A 24551-nucleotide genomic window follows, 5' to 3' on the forward strand; every position below is an offset into this window, starting at 1 on the left:
TTATATATGTAGTCTAAGTGCAGAAGATGCTCTGATTTTATTCGTCTGAAGTGTTTTCCTGAGGCTGGACACACTGTTCTGACAAACCACAAGGAGGCAGGCCCTGATGTCATCGAGTGATTACTGCCTGGGGAACGATCGTTTGATTGTGATTGGCTGGGAGCACTATATCTGAGCGAGCCCTTCTGGCTGTTACTACGGCGACCGGGCTGTCAGGACGTGGGATATAGGCACAGTGATGCTGTGTAGTGTGTTGTTCAGACAAGTCCACACAACATATGAGATGAGAGAGCTGGGTCAGCGTGAACGGAAAGATGCAAATGTAATGTCAGCTGGGTACACAGCAGACGCTGTGTGTACAGAGCGTTCACTCAAGTGGGGTGTAGACGTGAGCCACACAGGACTTTGTGACACGAACACACAAGGAATCCCAAATATTTCTAGTGGTTTTTTTCTTCTCTGATTTTTTTGGGTGGGGGATGTGGTGTGACTGCTTACTATGTCCTACAACTATGTCCTGTGTCCCATGTTCTTTGACTATGTCCAATGTCCCATGTTCTTTGACTATGTCCAATGTCCCATGTTCTTTGACTATGTCCAATGTCTAAGGGAGTTTGTGGTTGGAATTGTCTTACTGGAAGAAGTTGTTGTGTTAACACACAAAAACCTTCTGACACAGCTCACATCAGTTCTCCACATAGTTGTCCAAAATTTTTTTACAATCAGATTTTTAAAAATATTTGTAAAAATAAATAAAATAAAACACATTCCATAATTAAGCCACGTGATAACCATATTTGAACCATAGCCTTCTAATGCAGTCAGTTATGGGATTTCGATAACACCACTATGCTGGATATTCTATTCTCATTCACATATTTAATACACATGAGTCATCTTCTCTACTGGTGTAATATCGAGTGCAGACCAGCAGCTCTGGGCTATTAATACAGCATATCTTTGTTTTACAGCAGTAAACATCTCCCATCACAACCGGGTCGTGACCTTAGGGCACGTTGGTTACGAGGTTTAATGAAAACACACCGAGCATGTCATGATCACAGTTTTGGCAGATGTCTCAATAATATCATTATGTAGCCATCTGTAGATGTTTACATGTGTCCAGTCTCACAAATGTTCTATATACAACTTAGTGATTGTACTGCTGATATATGTTTAATGTGAGGGGTGTGTGGGGTGTTGAGCTGGGTTACATTTCTTGAGATTTATTTGAGTGCCCTGTGTGTCCATGGAAACCTTGCAGTACATACCACTTGTAGATACATACCAGACTTGTATATGTATTACATAATTTAGACGATGAGTTTGATCACAGTGCCTTAAGTTGAGTCTCCCCCAAAGCAGTAGGGGTAAAGTGAAACGCTTCATGACGGAGTATCACTAGCCACTAATCAGTTAACGTGGTCAGCTGGAGATAAACGCTAACCAACACTGGACGCCCTGCGGTTTTATCATCAGGGCACGGATGTAAACACAGGTTCATCCACTCAATCAAGAGTGGCGTAAGTCACCTTGGTGTTGGTGTGTGTGAACCGATCACACTTCAGTGAGAGGCTCATAAAAGCTAATGGCTGCATCTCTCACAGTCCGTGTTTCGTCTGATGGGCTACGGCTGCTAACGGACAGCAGGAGAAATCACAGGATGCTCCTTCTCCCAATCTCACTGTGCCTCACCAAAACATTAACACCATGAGTAAAGTTCAAACGTGCTCTTTTAAACGGAGCTGTGGCCCTTGACTCCATGTGAAACCGTGTGCCAGCATTTACCAACCCCATTCCTGGCTGCCTGTGACTAGCTGGAGTGGTGGACCCTGTGTTTATGGGGGAGTGGTAGAGCTCAGCTGTCAGAGGGGCTCTGTGAAGCCTACAGCGATGTGTCCTGCTACCGATGATGAGTGACTGAGAGCGTAGGTTAAATATAGAGCCTGCCATGCTTGACACACCAGTGCAGGGGCTGAGACAGAGAGGAGGAGAGGGAGTCTACCACTCCACTCCACCGCCCCCCACCACTTACTTATCACTTACTGGGAGCTTGGAGGCGGACGAGGAACTCAAACGTTTAAACACGAGTGCTGAAGGAGAAGATCTGACCACCTCCTCCTCCCGATTGGTCACTCAGTCTCTCTCTCTCTCTCTCTCTCTCTCTCTCTCTCTTTGTCTCTCCCTCCCTCTCTCTCTCTTCTCCTCTAAGCATGTCAGAGTCTCTATGCTGGCTGAGAGACTTCACGAGGGGACAAAACACAGACTTCACACACACTGTCGTCGCCTGCGTGTTCCCTGGATTGAAAGCAAAAAACAAGAGGAAGAAGAGGATGTAAAGAAAGGAGAGGAAGAGGAAGAGGAAGAAAAGGGTCAGAAGGAACTCTCTTTGTGATGCTGTCTCTCTCTGGTCCACTAGAGTAAAGCAAAGCTCAGATTGGTCATTTAATAGGATTTTGTTTCCTTTGTCAAAGCTCTCATACTTGGATCCAGAGTGAAAAGGTAAAACATTGTTTTTGTTTCTTAATTTATGTCTAAAGTTCAGATTTGAGAATTAGGAAGTGCCATGTGCTCTTCTGATGCTGGATTACTAACCTTCAACTACACAAACAGTTCATTATATTTTCTATTATTTTCTATATTTTATAGTGACACAGTCCTCCAGGACCTTTTCTGGTTTTTAGGGACATCAGTCTTTTCTCTTACCCAGAACAATAATCACCAGATCCTGTCATAATTTACTCTATGACGTGAACTCCATGTCAGTATTCTGGATTTATAGTCCTTCAAAGCTCTAGCCTGAACTGAATCTCACGTTCTGCTCAGGAAATAATTGATGAGGTGTTTTCACATCTCTGAGCAGAGGTATGCTGAGCTCCAGGGTGCTGAGAGTTAAGTGAGTTGCTAGCTGTTGGCCTCATGACACACGGGGAGAGTGAAAATGATAAAGCAACGCTGTCATAAGTCACGTTTCTCAGACACGACGACTCAACATTCTCTCTGGACTTTGAGAACTGTCCAAACATTTTGGTCTGTGGAGCAAGAGAAGTCTGCTCAAGAACCAGACACATTACTCTCCAGAGAGAGAGGGAGGCACACACACACACACACACACACATGAGAATAAACACACACACACACACACACACACACACACACACACACACACACACACACACACACACACACCTCTGGCACCCTACCCCTTACACCCTACAGAATCTGATTGCATGGAAAATAATTCTGAATCCCCATAGTGAAACATCAGAATATAACATGTATAGCGGTTAAAACTGGGCATTTGTGCTTAGAGTCACATCACTTTCCTCATTCCACAGAAATGTGATTTGAGCTGGTGTGTTTTTCATTTAGCTGTCAACAAGCTATACATACAGAACTTCAATAATGTGCCTTGTGGACATTATAAGATAGAAATCCCTAAACATCTCCTATGAATATATACATATTGTTGGAAGGCTTTCTTACCTCATAGGTTCTCAGATTTCCACACCATCCATTATCCATATTTTACTGACAGCTTTAAGCAGAATCACTTTGTATCTAATAATGTGTAAAACATTTTCAAGAAACAACACATCCTGACTCTACATTGGGTCTTCCCATGATGCATTGCCAGATTAATGTCTTCCATTATCTGCATTATGGATTGTTGTGCCACTGGGACGTGTTGCTTGCTGTTTACAGCGTCGTGCCTCTGTGACACCTGGTATAAAAAGTGATGGCCATCTTAAACACCTCAGTCCCTCAGGCCACAGGAATGACGGATGGAATGTTTCCGTGGAAGCCGCGGTGGGCCGCTGGTGTCCCTCAACTGGTGTCCGGGGGCTGAGCGATAAGGCCCGGCCCATGAGATCAGCGCACTAATTCGGTTCAGCCGTCTCGGTGGGGTTACAGGCAAACAACGGCGTCGGACCGCTGGCCTGCACTGCCGTCATGGCAACATAACACAGACTGAATGGATGGGTTGTATTTGTTTGGGTTTTTTCTTTTCCTTTCTTTCTGCCTCGACACGATTACATAATGTGTGAGAGTGGAAAGGTTCACGCCACCCTCAGGTCAGAGCGCACTGGCGTGGAGGGGGGGCGGATGTGGCCGTCCCGTGTGCTGAGAGACGTCGAGCTCCTGAGACCCGAGCTGCATTGTCTGGTGAGATCTGACGTCGCTCCTGGGGTTTCACACGGAAGCAGGGACGTAGAACAGGAAGCAGTTTGAGAAAGGACACGGTGTCTTTGTTGGAATACAGCAAGTTTCGTTTCACATCACGATATTTTCATTCTTCTATTATTCTCGGACAATTATGATGCTAACGTGCCAATGAACACTAAGCAATATATATATATATATATATATATATATATATATATATATATAAACTGGCTCATGGCTCCATAAATGAAGTAGCTTGCACCATCTTAAATACCATTCACTTATCCCTGGGATACAAGTAGTGAAGTGGTATGAAGTGTGCGTGTGTGTGTGTGTGTGAAAATGTTGTGTTCTTAGCAGTGGGAGTGGCAGATGTATGTCAGGGTGTGTCTGTAATGCCCACGCAGAAGATGCAGGGTTAGCATTACATCATAGGCCCGTCCGCTCACCACCCCCACGAAAAATTATCTCTCCTATCACCTACACTTACATTTTTTACATTTTTTTCTGTAAATGTAAGTGTCCTGCTAAGAATGTTATGATAGCTGTTGCTACAAACCCCCCTCAAGCTTCTCGGACCACTGAAACATTTCCTCTCAACAACAGATCGCTGAGGTAAATGTAAGCCATGAAACAGGCGAGTGTTAGGAAATAATGCAGAAAGCCCGTCATAAACACTGGAGTCATAAGATATAGTCAGCATTTGTTCACTCTCCTTCCCCTAACTCTCTTTCTCTCTCTCTTTCTCTCTTTATCCTTTATGAGGGAAGTGATCTCATCTCCATTCAGGCAGAAAGGCATCTGAGACGAGCCTTTTTGACTACATCTGGCCAGTGATGTCACTCTTTTGGACACGGCTGGCTCAGAACATAGTCATGAAGATAAAACCCCCTGAACTTATCACTCACTCTCACTTATCAATCACTCTCGCTCACCCATTTATCCAGCGAACACTCTTCCCTCACTCTCCCCTTTCACTCACTTTCCTTTAAAAATGTCTGTTGAGACCTGCTGAAATATGAAGCCAATTATTATGGAGCTACAGCATTCTTGAGCCATGCTTCTTGATCTGGGTCTGCGGACCAAGTACAGTATGAGAGAAGCTTCTCTGGTGCCTCCGTCTGCGTTCCAGCTGAGTTGGGTTCGGGTTTGATCCAGGCCAGCTTTTTATGTTTTCTATTTTTATATTCACCCTGGAACAGCAGTCCAGCGTGGCCGTCCAGCCGCCCGTGTAAGGTGACCCGGAACCGGGTCATGTTGTAAAGAGGGCAACTGCACCCTGGCAGAAGGTCCCTCTTTGGCTGCAGTAGTTTTTGGACAGTCACGTGCAGACGCAGAGGTAGATACTGTATCACATCACGGCTGCACGTTTTCATCTCAGTGTCGGCTGTAACTCTACACCTCAGACCGGTCTGATGATATTCAAGCTCACTGATACACGACTATATATACGTATCGAGTACTTCTCATCTACAGACATCGAGCTGAATACACTCGTGTTTCAGCATCAACATTCTAGACTTTACTGGAATGTATGATAAAGTGATGTGTAAAGCCATCTCTTTAGAAGGCTTCAGATAAATGACAGCACAGGCACTGTAAATGAGACAAACACTGTAAATGAGACCCAACACTGTAAATGAGACAAACACTGTAAATGAGACAAACACTGTAGCTGAGACAAACACTGTAAATGAGACAAACACTGTAGTTGAGACCCAACACTGTAAATGGGACAAACACTGTAAATGGGACAAACACTGTAAATGAGACCAACACTGTAAATGAGACCAACACTGTAAATGAGACAAACACTGTAAATGAAACAAACACTGTAAATGAAACAAACACTGTAAATGGGACAAACACTGTAAACGAGACCAACACTGTAAATGAGACCAACACTGTAAACGAGACCCAACACTGTAAACAAGACCAACACTGTAAACGAGACCAACACTGTAAACGAGTGCTGCAGACCTGATCTAGGGAGTCTGATCCAGCCTCCACAGCCTTGAATCTGCACTGTGATGTGTCAATCTTCTTAATATACTCCTCCATATTAACACTTTCTACTCTTTCATATTAGCAGCAGTCCCAAATAGAAAACAGCACGAGTTCTTGAACCCAGGCTTAGGGGCAGGCTGAGAACCACACTGTCACACCCTCCGGTCTCTACAGAATCCTGCGTGTGTTTCCCTATCAGAGAACGTCTGTGTTAAGACGATCATTTCCATCTCTTTCTGTCTAGAGCTGAGATATAATGATTATAAAATGAAGAGCTGTGAGCCCCATCTCCCTAAACCCTCTGCGTGGTTTGATGCTTTTCCAATTTTCGCCGTGACACCTTCCGCTAGGCCGAGTGGTTGAGGCCCCTGCTTCCCCTCTTTGTTCCGCCACACCCTGGTCCGCTCAGGGGTCGCCGCAGGTCAAATGGAGAGACGCCAAAAGGTTGTCTGAGGAAAAAAAAAGAGAAGAAAGGCAGCAGAGCAGAAGAAGGCACACCACAGAGACTCAGGCTGCCAGCCTTATGCTCCATTATATTTCTACATTATTCTTGTACGTCCCAAATACCATAGCCAGTAATACACTTGAGACTCCAGAACATTTCTTGGAATACAACAGTCCACGCCAGGCCTTCATCACACTTCGGCACACCCTCGGATGACCATTAAACCGCTGTGGCTTTGCAGGTTTTGCTTTTTTTTCGATGTTGTTGCTGGTCAAAGACACAACAGGGTCACCGCCTGTAAGAGTCACTCCCATGAAGCCAGCAGAGAGAAACAGAACCTCCAGGAATGTGAGTCTGAATTACGCCCACTAGGCTAAAAACAGATCTGACCTTGCAGTCCACCAAAATGCTAACGTTAAAGGCTAACTGCTAATGCTAATTCCAAGGCCTCTCCAAGAAGGACTCTTGAACGTGAACATTTTTTGGTTTGCTTTTCCCTTATTTAGACACATTCTCACCATATTCTTGTTGCTGAACCAAATTTTCTTCTCATGCGTTTGCTTCCAGGACCAGAGAATCATGTTGGTGGGGGTTAGACAACTGCCTCCACCTGTCACTAGCATGTTTTATTGCAGCAAACTAGACAGACTCCCAGCTCGGTCTAAAGGGGGTGGAAACAGCCGGAATGTTCTAGCATGTTTCTTCATTAGGCCGTTTGACAGGGCCTGGTTGTTTAGGACGGCTCTTCCCCTGATACACAGAAAATGGTGCGTCTTTCACAGGTGATAAGCATAAGGAGCGTTTGTCATGAATCTGGGGCAGACGTGCAGTCATCGTCGGGCATACGAATAAGATGTGATGTACGTAGCAGACCTCGTGTGACAGGGCAGCCTGAGACAGGGCGGCAGGTGAAGGCCAACGCCCAGGGGACGATGAAGTTCTGCGCCCCGTGTCCGTTTGTGTCCCACTGCAATTACGGGAGCTGCGTACAGCTGGCGAGATCTGGTCTTTGTGTTCCCAGTTTAGCTCAACTACCATGCCAACAGTTTGTGTGTGTGTGTTTGTGTATGACGGCGCACCCAAGTTGTGGTCGATAGCTACGGCTATATATAAATGTTTCGTTGTGTACGTGTGGTGCTAAATGCCTTTCTTGAAAATACCTCAAGAATCCAGGGAATTAATTATCGCAAGAGCAGCAAGTATATTAATGTTCAGTCAACCCGCCTCTGCCTGTGTGGCTTTGCTCATGGGTGTTTGGTATAACGGGCTCCCCACAGATATGGAGTGAAACGGAGACTTTGCTAGGCGTGTGCAAAGTTGATAAGTGATGATGCCTTTGATGTCTTCCACATGTAGCAGTTGGGGAGGGTCTCTGTAAATACCTCTTAAATCTAACGACCAGCTGTGACTGCCACATAGATGCCATTCCAGGGTTCAGGGCTCTCTCCCAAGTAGGGGTCTCTCCCAAGTAGGGGTCTCTCCCAAGTAGGGCTCTCTCCCAAGTAGGGGTCTCTCCCAAGAGTGAGGTCTCTCCCAACAGGTGGGGTTTTCCTTATGGTGGGGTTAATACCACTATCCACACTTCTGGGATTGCCACTATGAAGCATGTAGAGTTTAAATTCAAAATGTGTGTAATTATTTTCAGTATTTCAATACCACAAAGTCATCAGTCATATATCAACTTAACAAAAATATAACCATTATAATTTATTGTTACTTTGTGGTAATCGTCTGAGCTAATACTTCAGCACTGATCTGAATTGCAGGCATATTATATAGTTGCTTGTTCAAAGCTATATGATCTATACATCTTTGAGCACACTGATGAAGGCTTAACTCACACTGACCAGGAGTGCAGGATTGGAGTGCAACTCACTCCAGCTCACCCACTCCACTCTTAACTCCACTGGACTCCTATCAGAGTCACACTGCTCTCACCACCAGCTCACAAGCACGTTAGTACGGCTGTGGTGCAGGACCGTGTCCCTGAAGGCTACATACAGCCACCACCAAGACGACTACACTCCAGCACTGGCGAGAAAGCCATAGCCACAAAGGCACTCGCCAAATCAACTCATCAAGCTTAGACAATACGTAAGCCTGCCATTATCCATGCTAGTAAAGATTTGGACCTTGTCGGGATGATGGTGCGGTCATAGTTGGAGTCTGTCATCATCCCGTTGTGTCATTGCGTTAGTGGACGTTTAGCTAATGATCCCGCCGCCCCGATCCTGGACCTTTACATCTGTGGATCAGAATGTGCATGATGCTCAAATGTTACTGCATGACAGGGAGGTCTCGGGATCCGAACCAGAACCAGACGTGCAGTGGAAAGAAACCATGAGCACATCTTGGTTTGATAATAGAAGCAACGGACTCTGACTCTGTTCTGAAACATAGGACAGCAGCATCAGAACCACCACGCCGGACTGCAGCTCTTGACAGTGAAGTGGTGTCAGAGTACGTGTGAAATGTGCTTCCACAAGGTCAGGCTCCTAATTTAATATGCATCACCCATCCCAGAACCTCAAACTATATAATCATTGTGATTTGTTGTAAATATTAAATGTTGTGTAATGAATTACAGTGGTAGACATGAAAAGTGCACGCCGGTTGTTAAAGCAGGTCTTCGGGCACAGCTGTAGCTGTAAAACCAGACTGCAAATCATTTGAGAGCATGCATACTTGTGAAAACTCACAATAGCCCGCTTGGACTTTTGGGGTGGTTATTAATGGCAGGAAGTGTATGTTTAGACCTTGTGTAGACTTCACACCATTTCAGCTATTTTCTGACTGGGACAAATATAATTGTTATTGATGCTGTATTCTTGTAGACTGAAAGGCTGTGTCTCAAATCACACTGTGTGTGCCATGCAGTAATCATACACAACACGTGCCCTCCACTCTGAATTAGATGAAACTGTGTGCAGGTGGTGACTGCTGAGTGCAAAAATGGTCCGGAATTCACATTTTATGTTTTGACACTTCTGTTGTTACACCATCCGTGTATTAACAGTATGCCACATTTCTGATCTACATTTCTGCACATGAAAACTGCCACCTGAACTAAAAGTTTCAGGCTACATACATACAGGCACAGCCATTGTGTTCCACGTGTTGTTCGAGGTTGGCCAAGCCAGCCCAAGGCGAGACCGAACACTGGGTCACGCGGCTAATCATCACACATCCTGCAGATCACGTTGGAGTCTGGGGAGGGAGAGGGGCATTGTGGGAGCATATCCTGCTCTGAACTGACTCTGGGACAGGGGTCGGGGGTGGCGTATGAGATCATGAGAGAGGTGTGGTGGATGTGCTGTTGACGAAAAATGCTGATGTCATACATAAGCTTATTGGAGATTATGCAAAGCTGTTGAGAGGCATACACTCACTGCTAGTTTCCCATTACTCTCTCTCTCTCTCTCTCTCTCTCTCTCTCTCTCTTTCTCTCTCTCTCTCTCACACACACACACACACACACACACACACACACACACACACACACACACACACACACACACACACACACACACACACTCTCTGGTCCTGGGGGAAATCCCCCTCACAAATCACTCCAGGGCTGGGGTGCATGTGAAATAGAGAAACAGGCCTAATGAAATTTTACTGTGAAACACAGATTTACTGCCGGTGAGAACATATTTGAAGGGGGGTGTCGGCGGTCAGACTCCAGCGTGATGTTTCACTTACGCAGCTTCTGTGTACTTGCGCAGTGACCAGCATCGTTGATTCTCAAACTCTAAACACCTGTTTATCTGTTAATTAACTGAATGTCTGACATACAGGACGAGGACCGGACACTCCTGATATGTAATTCTCACCGGCTATCCCTCAACCGCAGTGCTCAGATGACAGACTCCCAGAATGTTCCACCAGACAATAAAGACGTTCTGTAGGAGTAGGAGATATTTGGGATGTTTAGCTGTGAACCATGAAGAAAAATAAGCTCACGTGAATGAGCTCAAGGGTTTGGACCGAAGTAATTTCAAGGTTCAAACATACACTCTTACCTCTGGCCTTTTATTTAAAATGTCAACAGCAGATCGAGACCCTCAGGTATGCGTGTATTTCTTAATCTCTGCAGTGACTTCATGGCTCACGCATTAGCTCAGCACATCAGAGCGTCAACGCTGACTGGCCAGCAGCTCAAGTTGCAGCAACACATTCACGGTTGCCTGGTGATGTCAAATGACCAAGCTGATTCGGTCTTTACACAAGCGCCTGTGCTCAACTAGAATTCATATCTGATTTTCAAACATTACTATTAAAGTTGTTGTTTTGGGTTCATGCCTAAGGTTAAAGGTGATATGATGTTATATTATGTGATTCTTAAACCAGCAAAACAGATCCTGCCATGTAGTTCTGTCATTTAAGCAGTACAGATTCTGTGTTTAACCTCAGATTCACTATTAGAACACAGATTCACTTCAGAACACAAGGAAGAAAAGAGAAACTTGGAAATATGGGTTTATTTTGCATTTATGTTGTAATTTCTAATAAACAAGAATTCTAGAAGTGCTTAAATTTCGAATCTGCCAGTGACTGTGTGCCATGTGTGAGTATGATCAACATGCTGAAATCAAATACATTGGTGTCTGCTGGTTAGAATGAGGTCCAGGACCAGTGGGATGGAGTCTTCTGACAGTGGGGACCTGCAGGTCAGAGAGCCCGGCAAAAGCTTCCAGAAAGACATGGAGGAGGGAGACATACAGGAGCAGATGAGGAAGACTCACACCGCTGAGATGAACAGGGAGATTGAGGAGGAGAACTCTGGACCAGTGAAGAAGACTCAGAGGCCCGGGGGGAAATGTCAGAGGAAAGCAACCCTGATGGAGCTCTCAAAAGAAGAGCTACTGGGACTCCTCACCATCATGGAAGGAGAGTTACAGGTAAAATTAGTCATTATTATCACTAAGTCAACTATTTTAGATGTTATTAATTATTTAAAAATAAATAAACAATCGTTTGATTTGAATAAGGTGATAAAGCAGATTTTGTTCGAGAGTTGGTGCTTAAATGGTTTTGAGAAGGCTGTGGTGCCGTTTTTCTCATGATCAATAGCTCCCTCTTGTGGTTGACTGTAGGGTGGCACGCTGGATTCGGTCAGCCACAATGATATGACCTCACTCATATTGACATGTCACCAATGTCTTATATGGTGTGTTCATTAGGCCTAATGTCTGCAATGATTCTGAGGATGATTCTAATGATTCGCCCTGGGCAGGCGCGTGAAGACATTATTCACATGCTGATGTCGGAGAGGACACAGCCTGAGATCCTGGAGGCTCACTATGGATCTGCTGTCCCCATCAAACCCCTGCAGGCTCTGCAAAGGGACAGCCAGCTCACCCACGGCGGGACGTCCAGAGACGACGTCTACGAGCTGCCCATGATGGAGGTTAGATGCATCTCCCAAGGAGAGAGCAAAAGTCTTGCTCCTTAGGGGCTATTTCCAGAGATTTTCCTATATGTCAGTACCTAAGGGTGCAGTGGTTAATCAGTGGTTAATTATTTACTCAGTAATTAAAAAGCCTGTACAGGATATGGATTCACCAGGCTATTGAATGCCAAGGCGTCAGAGAGGTTATGAGATGTGTATAACGTGTATATGAACACGCACTGCACGTTGGAGACGGAGGAGTCTCACGCTCTCCGACGGGGCAGTCCGGGAGGCGGTGATCTTCAGCGCTGTGTGACGCTCACGTGTGCCTGTGGTTCCCACGTGCAGCTGGACCGTCTGGAGGAGAAGCAGCGTGAGACGTACCGGCGCATGTTGGAGCAGCTGCTGCTGGCCGAGAGGTGTCACCGCCGCACCGTCACAGAGCTGGACAGCGAGAAACGCAAACACGCCGACTACATGAACAAGAGCGACGACTTCACCTGCTTACTGGAGCAGGAGCGCGAGAGGTGAGAGGACAGCCTTCCACTGGGTGTGTGTGTGTGTGTGTGTGTGTGTGTGTCTGTGTTTGTGAGAGAGAGAGTGTGTGTGTGAGAGAGAGAGAGTGTGTGTGTGTGTGTATGTGAGAGAGAGAGTGTGTGTGTGTGTGTGAGTGTGAGAGAGAGAGAGAGAGAGAGAGAGAGAGTGTGTGTGTGTGTGTGTGTGTGTGTGTGTGTGTGTGTGTGTGTGTGTGTGTGTGTGTGTGTGTGTGTGTGTGTGTGTGTGTGTGTGTGTGAGTGTGTTGTCCCTTGATGAGATGAATCAATCCAACCAAGGACAAACTAACAACAAAGCAGCTCTGGGGGGCAACAGCTCATGGTGGAAGTGAGATGCTGTGATGTGGATGTCAATGGTCCAGAGCCAATCAGCACAGAGTGAGATTAGAGTGTGAGATTAGAGTGTGAGATTAGAGTGTGAGATTAGATTGCAGGTTGTGACGTGTCCACAGACCACAGCATCTTTCCAACATCCTCAACAGTAGACTTGGCCTGTTTTCTTAGTAGTAAAATACAATACTTATACAATACTATACTTTATTATACTGCGTTGCAGGGCAGGTAAGACATACACACACCCAAGAACCCCTTTGTAGAGCATCGTGAGTCTCCCTTCACATCCTCAGAGGCTAAACATGTTGGGACAGGAGCTCTAATCCTCAGGGCCCATCTGATAAGAGCCCTGCTGTGGCTGAGAGCTATCGGGCTTCTGTTTGTGCCCGTCACGGACGCACATGGAGCGTGAGTCTGAGGGGCCGGTCGCTGGAGATAGCTGGAGAGAGCTGGAGATAGCTGGAGAGAGCTGGAGAGAGCTGGAGAGAGCTGGAGATAGCTCGTACACATGCTGCTATGCTGAATTCTCACAGAGCAGAACGCATGGAGTCCTGATCACCACAACAGCAAACGTCTTCTGCCGTGTTTTTAAACCACAGTGGATGTGTGAGGAGAGGGCAGCATGAGAGGAACGTGCCTTTGTAGTAGGGTAGTGAAGGTCCATCCAGGCTCACACACAGTGTTCAGGTACGGAGAGCCGGCAGGGACAATAGTGTGGCCCTCGTGTCCTACAAGGTGAAAAACCTTCAAACATCCACCTGTTTCACATTGTCTTTATTTAATAATGTAATAATGCTCCTCAGATTGACTGCTTAAATAATTAGAACAGATTAACAGATTATTAACAGATTAATATTATCTTTTCATTAGAAATAATATTTATCCTTTAAATTAATAATACTTATTGCGATTCCAAATGCATTATGGGTATATGTTTACTTAAAGTTGTAGTTTATGTATGTTGAAGTGAACAGTCTGTGGTTTCATGGGGAATGTTCTGAAAATGACAGGCTGTCTTATACTGATTTAATCACTCCCCTCTGAGACTGAGGAAGCAAAACGAAACAGAGAAGCCATCAACAACAGCAGGTGTTTTGAGACCAGTATGACTTCATGGTTTGTAGCACCTGGAGGTCGTTGAAGTGATTGGTGCTTGTAATGCCCTTGATCCTCTTAGATCAGAGTCATGTGTGCTTGGAGTTTTGATTGCAAAATGGGAGCAACATAAGCAGTGCCTATTTCAAAATGTCTGACACACAGTCAGTGCCTCACAGTCAGTGCCTCACAGTCAGTACCTCACAGTCAGTGATTCACAGTCAGTACCTCACAGTCAGTGCCTCACAGTCAGTACCTCACAGTCAGTGATTCAGTCAGTGATTCACAGTCAGTACCTCACAGTCAGTGCCTCACAGTCAGTACCTCACAGTCAGTGATTCACAGTCAGTGATTCACAGTCAGTACCTCACAGTCAGTGCCTCACAGTCAGTACCTCACAGTCAGTGATTCACAGTCAGTGCCTCACAGTCAGTACCTCACAATCAGTGCCTAACAGTCAGTGCCTCAGTCAGTACCTCACAGTCAATGCCTCACAGTCAGTGATTCACAGTCAGTACCTCACAGTCAGTGCCTCACAGTCAGTACCTCACAGTCAGTGATTCACAGTCAGTGATTCACAGTCAGTGCCTCACAGTCAGTACCTCACAGTCAGTGATTCACAGTCAGTGATTCACAGTCAGTGATTCACAGTCAGTACCTCACAGTCAGTGCCTCACAGTCAGTACCTCACAGTCAGTGATTCACAGTCAGTGCCTCACAGTCAGTACCTCACAATCAGTGCCTAACAGTCAGTGCCTCAGTCAGTACCTCACAGTCAATGCCTCACAGTCAGTGCCTCACAGTCAGTACCTCACAGTCAGTACCTCACAGTCAGTGCCTCACAGTCAGTACCTCAGTCAGTACCTCACAGTCAGTGCCTCACAGTCAGTGATTCACAGTCAGTGCCTCACAGTCAGTACCTCACAGTCAGTACCTCACAGTCAGTACCTCAGTCAGTACCTCACAGTCAGTGCCTCACAGTCAGTGATTCACAGTCAGTGCCTCACAGTCAGTACCTCACAGTCAGTACCTCACAGTCAGTACCTCACAGTCAATGCCTCACAGTCAGTGCCTCACAGTCAGTACCTCACAGTCAGTGCCTCACAGACCTTTCATGCCCAGAGTGAGCACATTGTGAGTGTGTGAACACATTCCTCTCTGATACCCTCATCTCACAAATTCATCGCAAATGATGTCATACTGGCCCCCGTAGCACCTGTGACCACACAGCAGGGTCCCGAGGGAAAAGCCCTCCCGAACAAACAAATGCATTGTGTTTGACGTTCTAGCACAGGCATCCTAATTGCTCTCAGTGCCTTTATGTACAGCACCTTAGTTTGCTAGCTGGATGTTAAACTCCATTGCATTGATATATTTTCCGGGATTCTTTTTCTTTAATTGAAGGTAGGAGGTGTGGTTTGAAGAGACCAGGGACAGGTTGGCTCTCTGAGAGTGTACATCACCTTCAACATGTGATGCACACACTCAGAAGCTCATGTCATTAGCACTAAGCTCATAGCATTGGCACTACAGCCTTCTGTAAATGCTACACAATTCTTTCTACCTCATGGCCTGTCATATTTAGCTCTCATTAAAACAGGGACTGTAAACCAGAATGAAAGGTGTCAGGCTGTGATGCAGTTATGTGCTGTTTTTAAGAAGCATTGTATGGGTTAAAAACTATAGCTGAAACCGACTGGTTCCATAGATCAGACATTCTGCTGTTTCAAAGTAGGTGAGGTTTGGTCTACTGAATTTGTGACGATATCATTCTTGTCACATGATGAGATTAATAAAGCTCTGGACCGTGTTAGTTATCCTAACAGATATTATTGGACAAAAAATATACATTTTACATTTTAAGATACAAATATTTCCTTTAGTCCTAAATCCGCCTCTCTTAGTCTATCTCGGTCTACAGCTAATGAATTGCAAAGACGTATTTCTTGTAATGCACTTTTTTGACATTAAAAATCACCCTACTCTGTTTTTATGCCAGACATCTCGGGTTTGGTAAGATGTTTACTCCTGACGGTCACATAAGCTGAGCTGGCCACAGAGCGAGTCTGGCATTGTTCCCCAACAACACAAAACTTTCCTTTTGCATTGTTGTGCTGTTTCCATGGGAACAGTTGGTTGCCAGAGAGGGGGGGTAAATATTTGGGTGATGCTGCACCCCCAGTTTGTGTGGCGTGAAAAGGGAACCCCGCCATCTTTGAGCTCTTTGACCGCTTGGTAATTTGACCACTTGTTTCTTTGCCCATTTCCTAAAACAACATCCTGACTTCAGTCTGAACAAACGGTGAAAAGAGAGTGAAGAAAGGCCCCTCCCCCTCCAACTTAGGCCCCGCCTCCTCAGCCCAAACAAGGCCAGAACAATTACGTGCCTTATATGGAAGGATGATATCACCAGCTAGTGGAGCAATGCCTTTCCTTTACAAAGCGTTCACCTTTCATTGTGCACTGATGACATGTTTGGAATGTGAGAGTTATATCTGCTGGGTGCAGAGGCTCTTGCCAGACCTGGTGGAAGTCTTAGCAGCTCATAGCCACACACACAGTGCTAAACACTTTAGGCATGGACCAATCTGGAGAACCTCCCAGCTACAGGGTAAGTTCGAACTTTGTTGAGCGTCAGAGGGATGTTTATTAACAACCCCTTGGATTCAGATTTGTTTGCAAACCTTGAACTTTGGCAAGATCAAATTTGTACCTCGACAAGGTGCTGGATTTCTGATTTATTTTCTCAGGATCTCTAGGTAATTTGTTCTTATTTGTGATGCTACGTGAAGGACATCACATGTCCACCAAGGAACTGATTAACTGAATTCTTTTAGGACTTTGTTGTGGTGGACTGGCTATGCTATGACGTCCAGGCCCCCCACAGAGCTGTGGCAGAGTGAACATTCACCAGTGTGACAGTTAACTCTTTGGTGCTGGGTTCACTGAACCGTCTGGACATTTTAAGACATCTCCTGGAATGTTTCAGACCATGTTGCTCAGTCTAACAGCAGCAATGGTACTGTTGTGGGACAGTCACCACTGTGACCACTGTGATGTGAATCCTTCTTGGCTTTATATCCATAGAGCCATTTGGTATTAAACTATAAACATATCTGATTGGGTTTTTGTGGAAATTGCATTTGTTGCCTTATTTAGTAAAGAAAGGCAAAAAAGCTTGTAGGAAAGATCATGTCTATGTATTGTATTTTATTCTTAATTATCAAATCTGTGAAAAACTAGCTTTATTGCTAAATGCACTGTTTAACTTGATACGTATCTGCTATATATACGAGACATTATATTCATATTATATACGCTTGACCTTCATTGTTATTCTCTGTTAACTCAATTATAAATAGTTCTCTTTTAATACCACCATTCCTTATTCCTTTTCTTTTTCTTTCTTTTCTTCTTCTGTGTTACAGGCTTAAGCGGCTCCTGGAGCAGGAGAAAGCGTATCAAGTGCGTAAGGAGAAGGAGAACAGCAGACGCCTGGAGAAGGTCAGAGAAGAGCTGGTGAAACTCAAGTCCTTTGCTCTGATGCTGGTGGAGGAGAGGCAGCTCCACGTTGGTCAGATTGATCAGCAAAGCCAGAAAATACAGGACCTCAGCAAAACGCTGCAGGAGAGAGAACAACACTTTGAGAGCGTCACTAGTAAATCCAAGGAGGACAGTCAGAAGATTCAGAAGCTGGAGGAGGCATTAGAACACGGGGCTGCTACGTTTGCACAAGAACACGAGGAGATGACCACCAAGCTCTCCAACCAAGAGTCGCAGAGCAGACAGCTGCGCTTGAAGCTGGTCGGTCTGTCCCACAGGATCGAGGAGCTGGAGGAGAACAACAGGGTGCTCCAGAAATCCGAGGAAAACCTGCAGGAGCTGAGGGACAAAATTAGCAGGGGAGAATGTGGAAACTCCAGCTTCATGGCTGAGCTTGAGAACCTCCGTAAGAAGGTGCTGGAAATGGAAGGTAAGGATGAGGAGATCACGAAAACAGAGGCACAGTGCAAGGAGCTGAGAAGGAAACTGCAGGATGAGGAGAGTCACAGTCGTGAGCTGAAACTAGAAATCGAGAAGCTCCAGAAGAGGATGGCGGACCTGGAGAAGCTGGAGACGGCTTTTAACGTCAGCAAGTCTGAGTGCAGACAGCTCCATGCGAACTTGGAACGAGAGAAGAACTTGACAAAGAACTTATCCCAGGAGCTTGAAGGTGTGAAAAAGCACATTAAAGAGCTGGAGTGCTCAGAGTCCAGGCTTGAGAAGGCCGAAGTTAACCTGAAAGATGACCTGACGAAGCTGAAATCGTTCACTGTAATATTAATGGATGAGAGGAAGAACATGGCAGAGAGAATGAAACAAGAAGAGCGTAAAAGTGAAGACATGAGCAAGATGTTGACGGCTGAGCAGAGCAAGGTGATGGAGGTCACAGAGAAGCTGATCGAGGAGAGCAAGAAGCTTCTCAAACTGAAGTCGGAGATGGAAAATAAAGTGTCTTCTCTTACGAAGGAGAAAACCGACCTGAGGGCTAGATTAGCAAGAGAAGAGGAGAAACAGAAGGATCTATGTGCAAAGGTCATTCTAATGCAAAAAAGAATAGACTGTCTGGAAGAGACTGAAAGACAGACCTTCCAAAGTCAAGTTGAACTGGACAAGATGAGACACCCAGATGAAGACAACAAGGTTAAAGAATTGACTGTGGAGATCGAGAGGCTGAAGAACCGGCTGATGCAGCTGGAGGTTGTGGAGGGAGATCTGATAAAGACGGAGGACGAGTATGACACGTTGGAAAAGAAGTTCAGAACGGAGCAGGACAAGGCCAACGTCCTCTCTCAGCTCCTGGAGGACATGAAGGTGCAGATTGCCAGGAACAAAGCGATAGAGAAGGGGGAGGCAGTGAACCAAGAAGCCGAGCTGAGACTGAAGTGCAAAATGGAGGAAGCCAAGACGAGAGACTTGCAGGCAGACGTGTCGGCCCTCAAGGAGAAGATTCATGAGCTGATGAATAAGGAGGACCAGCTGTCTCAGCTTCACGTAGATTACACAGTTCTCCAGCAGAGGCTCGTGGATGAAGAAGATAAGAAGAAGTCCATGAGCCAACAGATCCTCAACCTCACAAAAGACTTGGAGGTCACTAAGCGCTACAGCCGAGCGCTACGTCCTAGCATGAACGGCAGGAGGATAGTGGACGTTCCTCTCACTTCAACAGCAGTTCAGACGGAGGCAGAGAGTATTGAAGCTGTTGAAGACGATACTCCAGCAGTATTCATAAGAAAGTCTGTCCTAGAAGAAAACCACGTTATGAGTAATTTGAGGCAAAAAGGCCTTAAGAAACCAGCAGTGCTGGACCGTTACCCCCCTGCAGCTACAGAGCTAGGCGTCCGGAAGTCATGGATCCCCTGGATGAAGAAAAACGATACGATTACCGATGGGCAAGCTGACTCAGACAAGATCTACAACACCGATGGAGCTGCAACTCCTCAGCCATCTGAGCTGACCATGTCCCAGAAACCAGGCCGACCGCTGCACATCAGAGTGACTCCGGATCATCAACATAGCACGGCCACTGTGGAGATCACCAGCCCGCGGGCTGAGGACTTCTTCTCCAGTGCCACCATCATCCCTACCTTAGGGCTCCAGAAACCACGAATCACTATCGTTCCTAAACCCTTTACTGTGACAACAAAGGGCATAAATGCTAGAACATCGTGTGGGCCAGAAAGGACCAAATCTCCAGTGACCATTACCACCATTTCCAGAGCAAAAAGCCCAGATGGAAACATGAGCACCTACTCTGATGGTCCAGTCTCTCCTGTATCTGTCATCACGGTCAGCACAAGCCCGGTGACTGCAACACGGGTCTCCCCAGAACCTCAGGAGACCACCACAGGCCGAGCTGTGTTTAAAGTCACTCCAGAAAAACAGACAGTGCCGACGCCCATTCGTAAATACAACCCTGCTGCCAACATTATCACAACAGAGGACAACAAAATCCACATTCACCTGGGGCCGCAGTACAAAAGGCCCCAGGATGCTGGCGGCGGCCCAAATGTTGCCGTGAGGCCCATCGGTGTGAGCGCGGAGAGCAAGGAGACCCCCCCTACTGGGACGGTTCTACGCTCACCTCGACAGACCTCCACTCCTGCAGGAAGGAGTATCTCAGGCAAGATGACCAGCAGTATCACCATCACCCCTGTCACCTCTGCTCCATCCAGACCTACTCAGTCTGTGGTGAGTACCTGTAAATAGGATGGTGCTTTGAAAAAACGTAATCTGTTGGACCCCTTGTTTGTTTTAAGAATATTTATCAATTACTAGAACTGCGTGAATGGTGTGGCCCAACACAACATAATGATATACAATCTTCTACATTACAGTTGCTTCTGAAATGTTTCAAAATGATATCAGGGAGCGTCTGCTCCTTAGATAGCTCTCTGTCCAGGTATAGACAAGTCAAATACATTTATTAATGTATTTTTATGACCCTAACTAACATGTGAGTGAACTATAATGTCATTCCCACCTGAAAGAAGTTATCTTGGATTCTTCAGAGAGTTTTACCTGCCACCAACTGACCAATTTAACCTGATTTGATTTTGCTGTTAGCAATAACTAATACACATGTGACCAGACACCAGCTGACATGCATATCTCAGCACCATGGGATGAGAACTAATTATGACTCAGCCCTTAAAGTGAAAGATGATTTGTACATATCTCCTAAGGTTTATTATGATGCATGATCATTGTTATGAACTTTAAAGTTCATATTGATATCATATTATACCATATCATACTGAATATGAGCACTGAACAAACCTACTTGAAACCTCACATCACATCACATTCTAATATGTTCTTATATGGTGGCCATCCCTTTCCTTAAATACACAGAACAATGACACTAAGTAGATTTTAGCAGAATTTTATATCCACAGTGTGAAAGGGCTTGCCATCTTTAATGAGACTGAAATATTCATTTAAAATGCTCTTTTTTTAAAGTGTTCTGGGTTTTATCTGACCCGTAAAACACTCTTCTTTTTTGTCGTTCCTCCACTACCAGTCCGGGACGGATGTGCAGTCATCTCGGACCGCAGCCACGCGAATCCCTGTGTCAAAAGGTATGAAAACAGGCAAAGCAGTTGTGGGTGTCACCACAGTGTCGAGGATAGAGTCTCGCGCTGAAAACCAATCAATGAAAATTGAACTGAGGAAGTCTGCAGTGTTCAGGTCTATAGCCACCGCGGGGGGCAAATGCTGAGGTCTCTGCACTTTATAAAGAGAGGAGGGTTCAACAGGGACGTGGTTAAAGGTCTTTTGGACCGGGTACTCAGAACTGTTGAGCCGGTAATTTTCTGAGTAATATTACTGTATATAAAAGTCAATGAGCACTCTGTGTTGTCCTGGAACTGAAGTACCTAAGACATCCAGACACCATCCTCTTTTTTGGGAGGGTGGGAATGGTTGATTGGGTTTATATTTGTATTGTACATATATGGCCTAATGTATATACATTTCACACTTGAATGGACTGAATCACATATTTCAGCACGTTTTTGGGCTACCTTCAGTAACACCGTCTTATTTATTTGCTAGAGCACAATGTTACTAACACCTTAGCTGTTTCCTTCTCTTAAGCTGTTTTCATTCATCATTTCATTCATATTTTGTTTCATATTAAAGTTGTTTGTGGAGGTTTCCAATAAAATGCAAATATAATATTTAATATAATCTGTTATGTGTAATGAACTGACACCAACAGTAAATAAATAGATTTTTTTTATGCTTTGATTTTAACACATGGCCTTTTTATGTCATTCTTTTGATGTCATGCATTATTTTTATTTCCAAGGAGGATTTTTCAATATCTCGCACTGAAAGTGTATTAGGGAACCTCCATAAATTGTCACAAGTTATAATCCATAATGCTTTACTTTACTGACTCATTTGTACATAGAGCATGTTAACTTAAACAGCAGACTTTCACCTTAAAATGTTTTTAAAAACTTGCCAATCATTTTAAAGAACTTTTTTTCCACCACAATTTGTAGTTTTTTGTTTTGTGTCCAGCCTTGAATTATGTTATGGTGAAATAACGAGCCCCTTAGTAGCAGCAGCAATAGATAATGAGAAGAAATAACTAATATACACTGTGTAATTATCCCTTTAATAGCAAATATTATTTATATTTAATAAACGTATATCTTTACATTTTTCCCTATCCATGCCTTGTCAGAGGATTATTTCTTGGTCATCTTGCGCCATCTACTGGTCATGGAAGTACATTAAACTCCTTTTCAGGAGGGACAATTAATGATTTAAGAGGTGTCACATTCTCTTGACAACATCCGTTGAATATCAGTAATTTATTTCATTACTTTTTAACTGTCCTCAAAGTTCATGTTGTGTAACCAAAACTTAATTCCAAAATGTTCTAGTTCAAGAGTATATATAATAACGTATTAGCTGGATAATACAGTGCAAAATTAGTGTTGAGTAACATGTATGAAATAGTGGAGATACGAAGATCAATGGCGTTCTGGATCAGTGATGGTTACAATCATCTTGGAAACAAACAAAACATGTGAGGACAGAGCACCACCAGCCCAGAACTGCCCTCATCCAGTGGTACCTGTCTGAGGCTCACCTCTCACCTCTCGGGGTTGTGTTACTGATGTGGATTACAGGATAAATACAGATGCCCACAATGAAATAGTTGCAAGATGTCTCTTGTTGGGAATATGTCTGAATTAGTTGGATATGGGCAGGAAGAAAGGTGGAGTTGGATAAGTGTTGTTGGACGCACCACAGCTGGGTCAAAGATAAGTCAATGATAGCCAGAAACACCAAAAGATCAATCATGTTATTGGATCTTAATAAAAACTCTTAAAATGGAGGTTTGGGATGTTCACCCAAAATGGCCACAATATTGAGTCCACGCTGCTCTAACTAATTTCTATCATCAGTCCTGGAACTGATATTAATATTTTCCTAATCTATTAACAAACTTTGCCTGTTTCATCATCAGCCAGCTGCTCATGAGGGCTAAAGGTCATTATGTCATATCTGTTATATAAATTACGCTCTAAAAGTTGAAAAGTTGGATCAAACAACCTAGTTCACTTTCATCCTTCCATGCTGTTTACAGAGTTACAGAAAGTTCTTAATAACGATTTAACTTACAGCACCTATACAGTTCTTACTTTTCATTAATTTAACTCCACAGATCTATAATAATGCCAGGAAGCTCAGAGAAACCAGTCTGGGGACATATTCTAAAAGAATTCAGCTATTTATGCCTATTAATGGTTTTGTGTAGCACCTACCAATAAGTAAACAGTAGACTAAGATTTGGGCAAAATGTGTGAGATTCGAGTGCTTGTTCACACTCCTTGTTTCACCCCGCAGAAAATGTTGTGCTCCACATGACTATTGAGCCTCGCTGAGACTGTGCGTTAAGCATTAACGCTGGCCAACATCCAACCACCTCTTCTGTGGAGCGATCCTGCCAACGCCTCCACTGGTGTCAACGGCTGTCCCGACGGCAGTCCCACTCTGAACTTTAACCTCTGGAGCCCTGCTATACTAGGAAGTCCCCAACTATTTGGGTGTTGGTGACTTGCACAAGAAAATGAAGTACACAAATTTATTTTGCCGATAACACGTTTTGTGTATGTGTGTTAAAGAGAGTCAGACTGGTGATGTATACAGAGGTATAAGTGGTGGAAAGAAAACAGGTTAGAGCATTAACCCATTTCAGCAGGTTTCCTGAGTTTTGTGTCTGACTTTGTGTCTGATTGAAGGTATTTCAGTTTCAGCCTGTAGAAGTGGTTAGTGGGATACAGAAAATAAATGCATTAAAGAACATGATTGAGCCTACAGTTACTGGGCCCATTTGGTAACATTGAAAGCTAATTCATCTGATAGCATATGCTATTATATGGCAAAACGTCTTCAGAATGGTAAGGAGGGACCTGCAATACATATCTGCAGTCAAAAACAATGAAATTATATCCATAGTTAGTGTTTCCTTATGGCATTGATGTGGACTTACATGAGCACTATGCGGTTTTACATTTGGAATAAACGCACATGATGATATCTGTCAGAGCAGTGAGCATTGTGAGAGATAAGGACAAAACCATCAACAGAAGTAACTGAAGACAACAAAAGCCACAGCTAATGCTGATAAAATGACCTACAGGCTTAGTTGATATAAATTTACCTGTATGTTTGCTACAGTCCTGATTATATTGGAGTCAGTGTATGAGCAGGTTATTGCATATCTGAAGTGATGGTCACTTTTAAAAAACAGATTCTGTATGTGTGTCTGGGGTGTGTCAAAACGGCTGTTATTACCATTTAACAGAAAGGGTGAGAGAGAGAGAGAGAGAGAGAGAGAGAGAGAGAGAAAGAGAGAGAGTGAGAGAGAGAGAGAGAGAAAGAGAGAGAGAGAGAGAGAGAGAGAGGATAAGGGGATATAATAGAGTAAATATGTAGATGTTGCCTATGTTTACATTTGCAATTAAAGAATACATATAATCAATTGTGATTA

General features: G+C 44.5%; 1 protein-coding gene across 4 annotated transcripts; it reads left to right on the top strand.

Annotated features, from left to right (window-relative positions):
- The first annotated feature begins 2008 nt into the window (after positions 1-2008).
- On the top strand, positions 2009-24542 carry filip1b (filamin A interacting protein 1b). Of its 4 annotated transcripts, XM_077018040.1 has the most exons (8): positions 2009-2502; positions 11241-11523; positions 11859-12032; positions 12363-12541; positions 17425-20227; positions 20374-20438; positions 21060-21117; positions 23405-24542. In XM_077018040.1, exons 2-8 carry the CDS (start codon positions 11242-11244, stop codon positions 23423-23425), a joined length of 3582 nt encoding a protein of 1193 aa, XP_076874155.1. In that variant the 5' UTR covers positions 2009-2502; position 11241; the 3' UTR covers positions 23426-24542. The 4 variants fall into 4 exon arrangements, with proteins under 4 accessions (XP_076874155.1, XP_076874156.1, XP_076874154.1 ...); XM_077018041.1 differs by lacking the exon at positions 20374-20438 and having other exon boundaries at positions 2010-2502; XM_077018039.1 differs by lacking the exons at positions 20374-20438; positions 23405-24542 and having other exon boundaries at positions 2010-2502; positions 21060-22217.
- The last annotated feature ends 9 nt before the right edge of the window (positions 24543-24551 follow it).

The sequence above is a fragment of the Brachyhypopomus gauderio genome, chromosome 9, assembly GCF_052324685.1.
Source record: "Brachyhypopomus gauderio isolate BG-103 chromosome 9, BGAUD_0.2, whole genome shotgun sequence".
Lineage (NCBI taxonomy): Eukaryota > Metazoa > Chordata > Actinopteri > Gymnotiformes > Hypopomidae > Brachyhypopomus > Brachyhypopomus gauderio.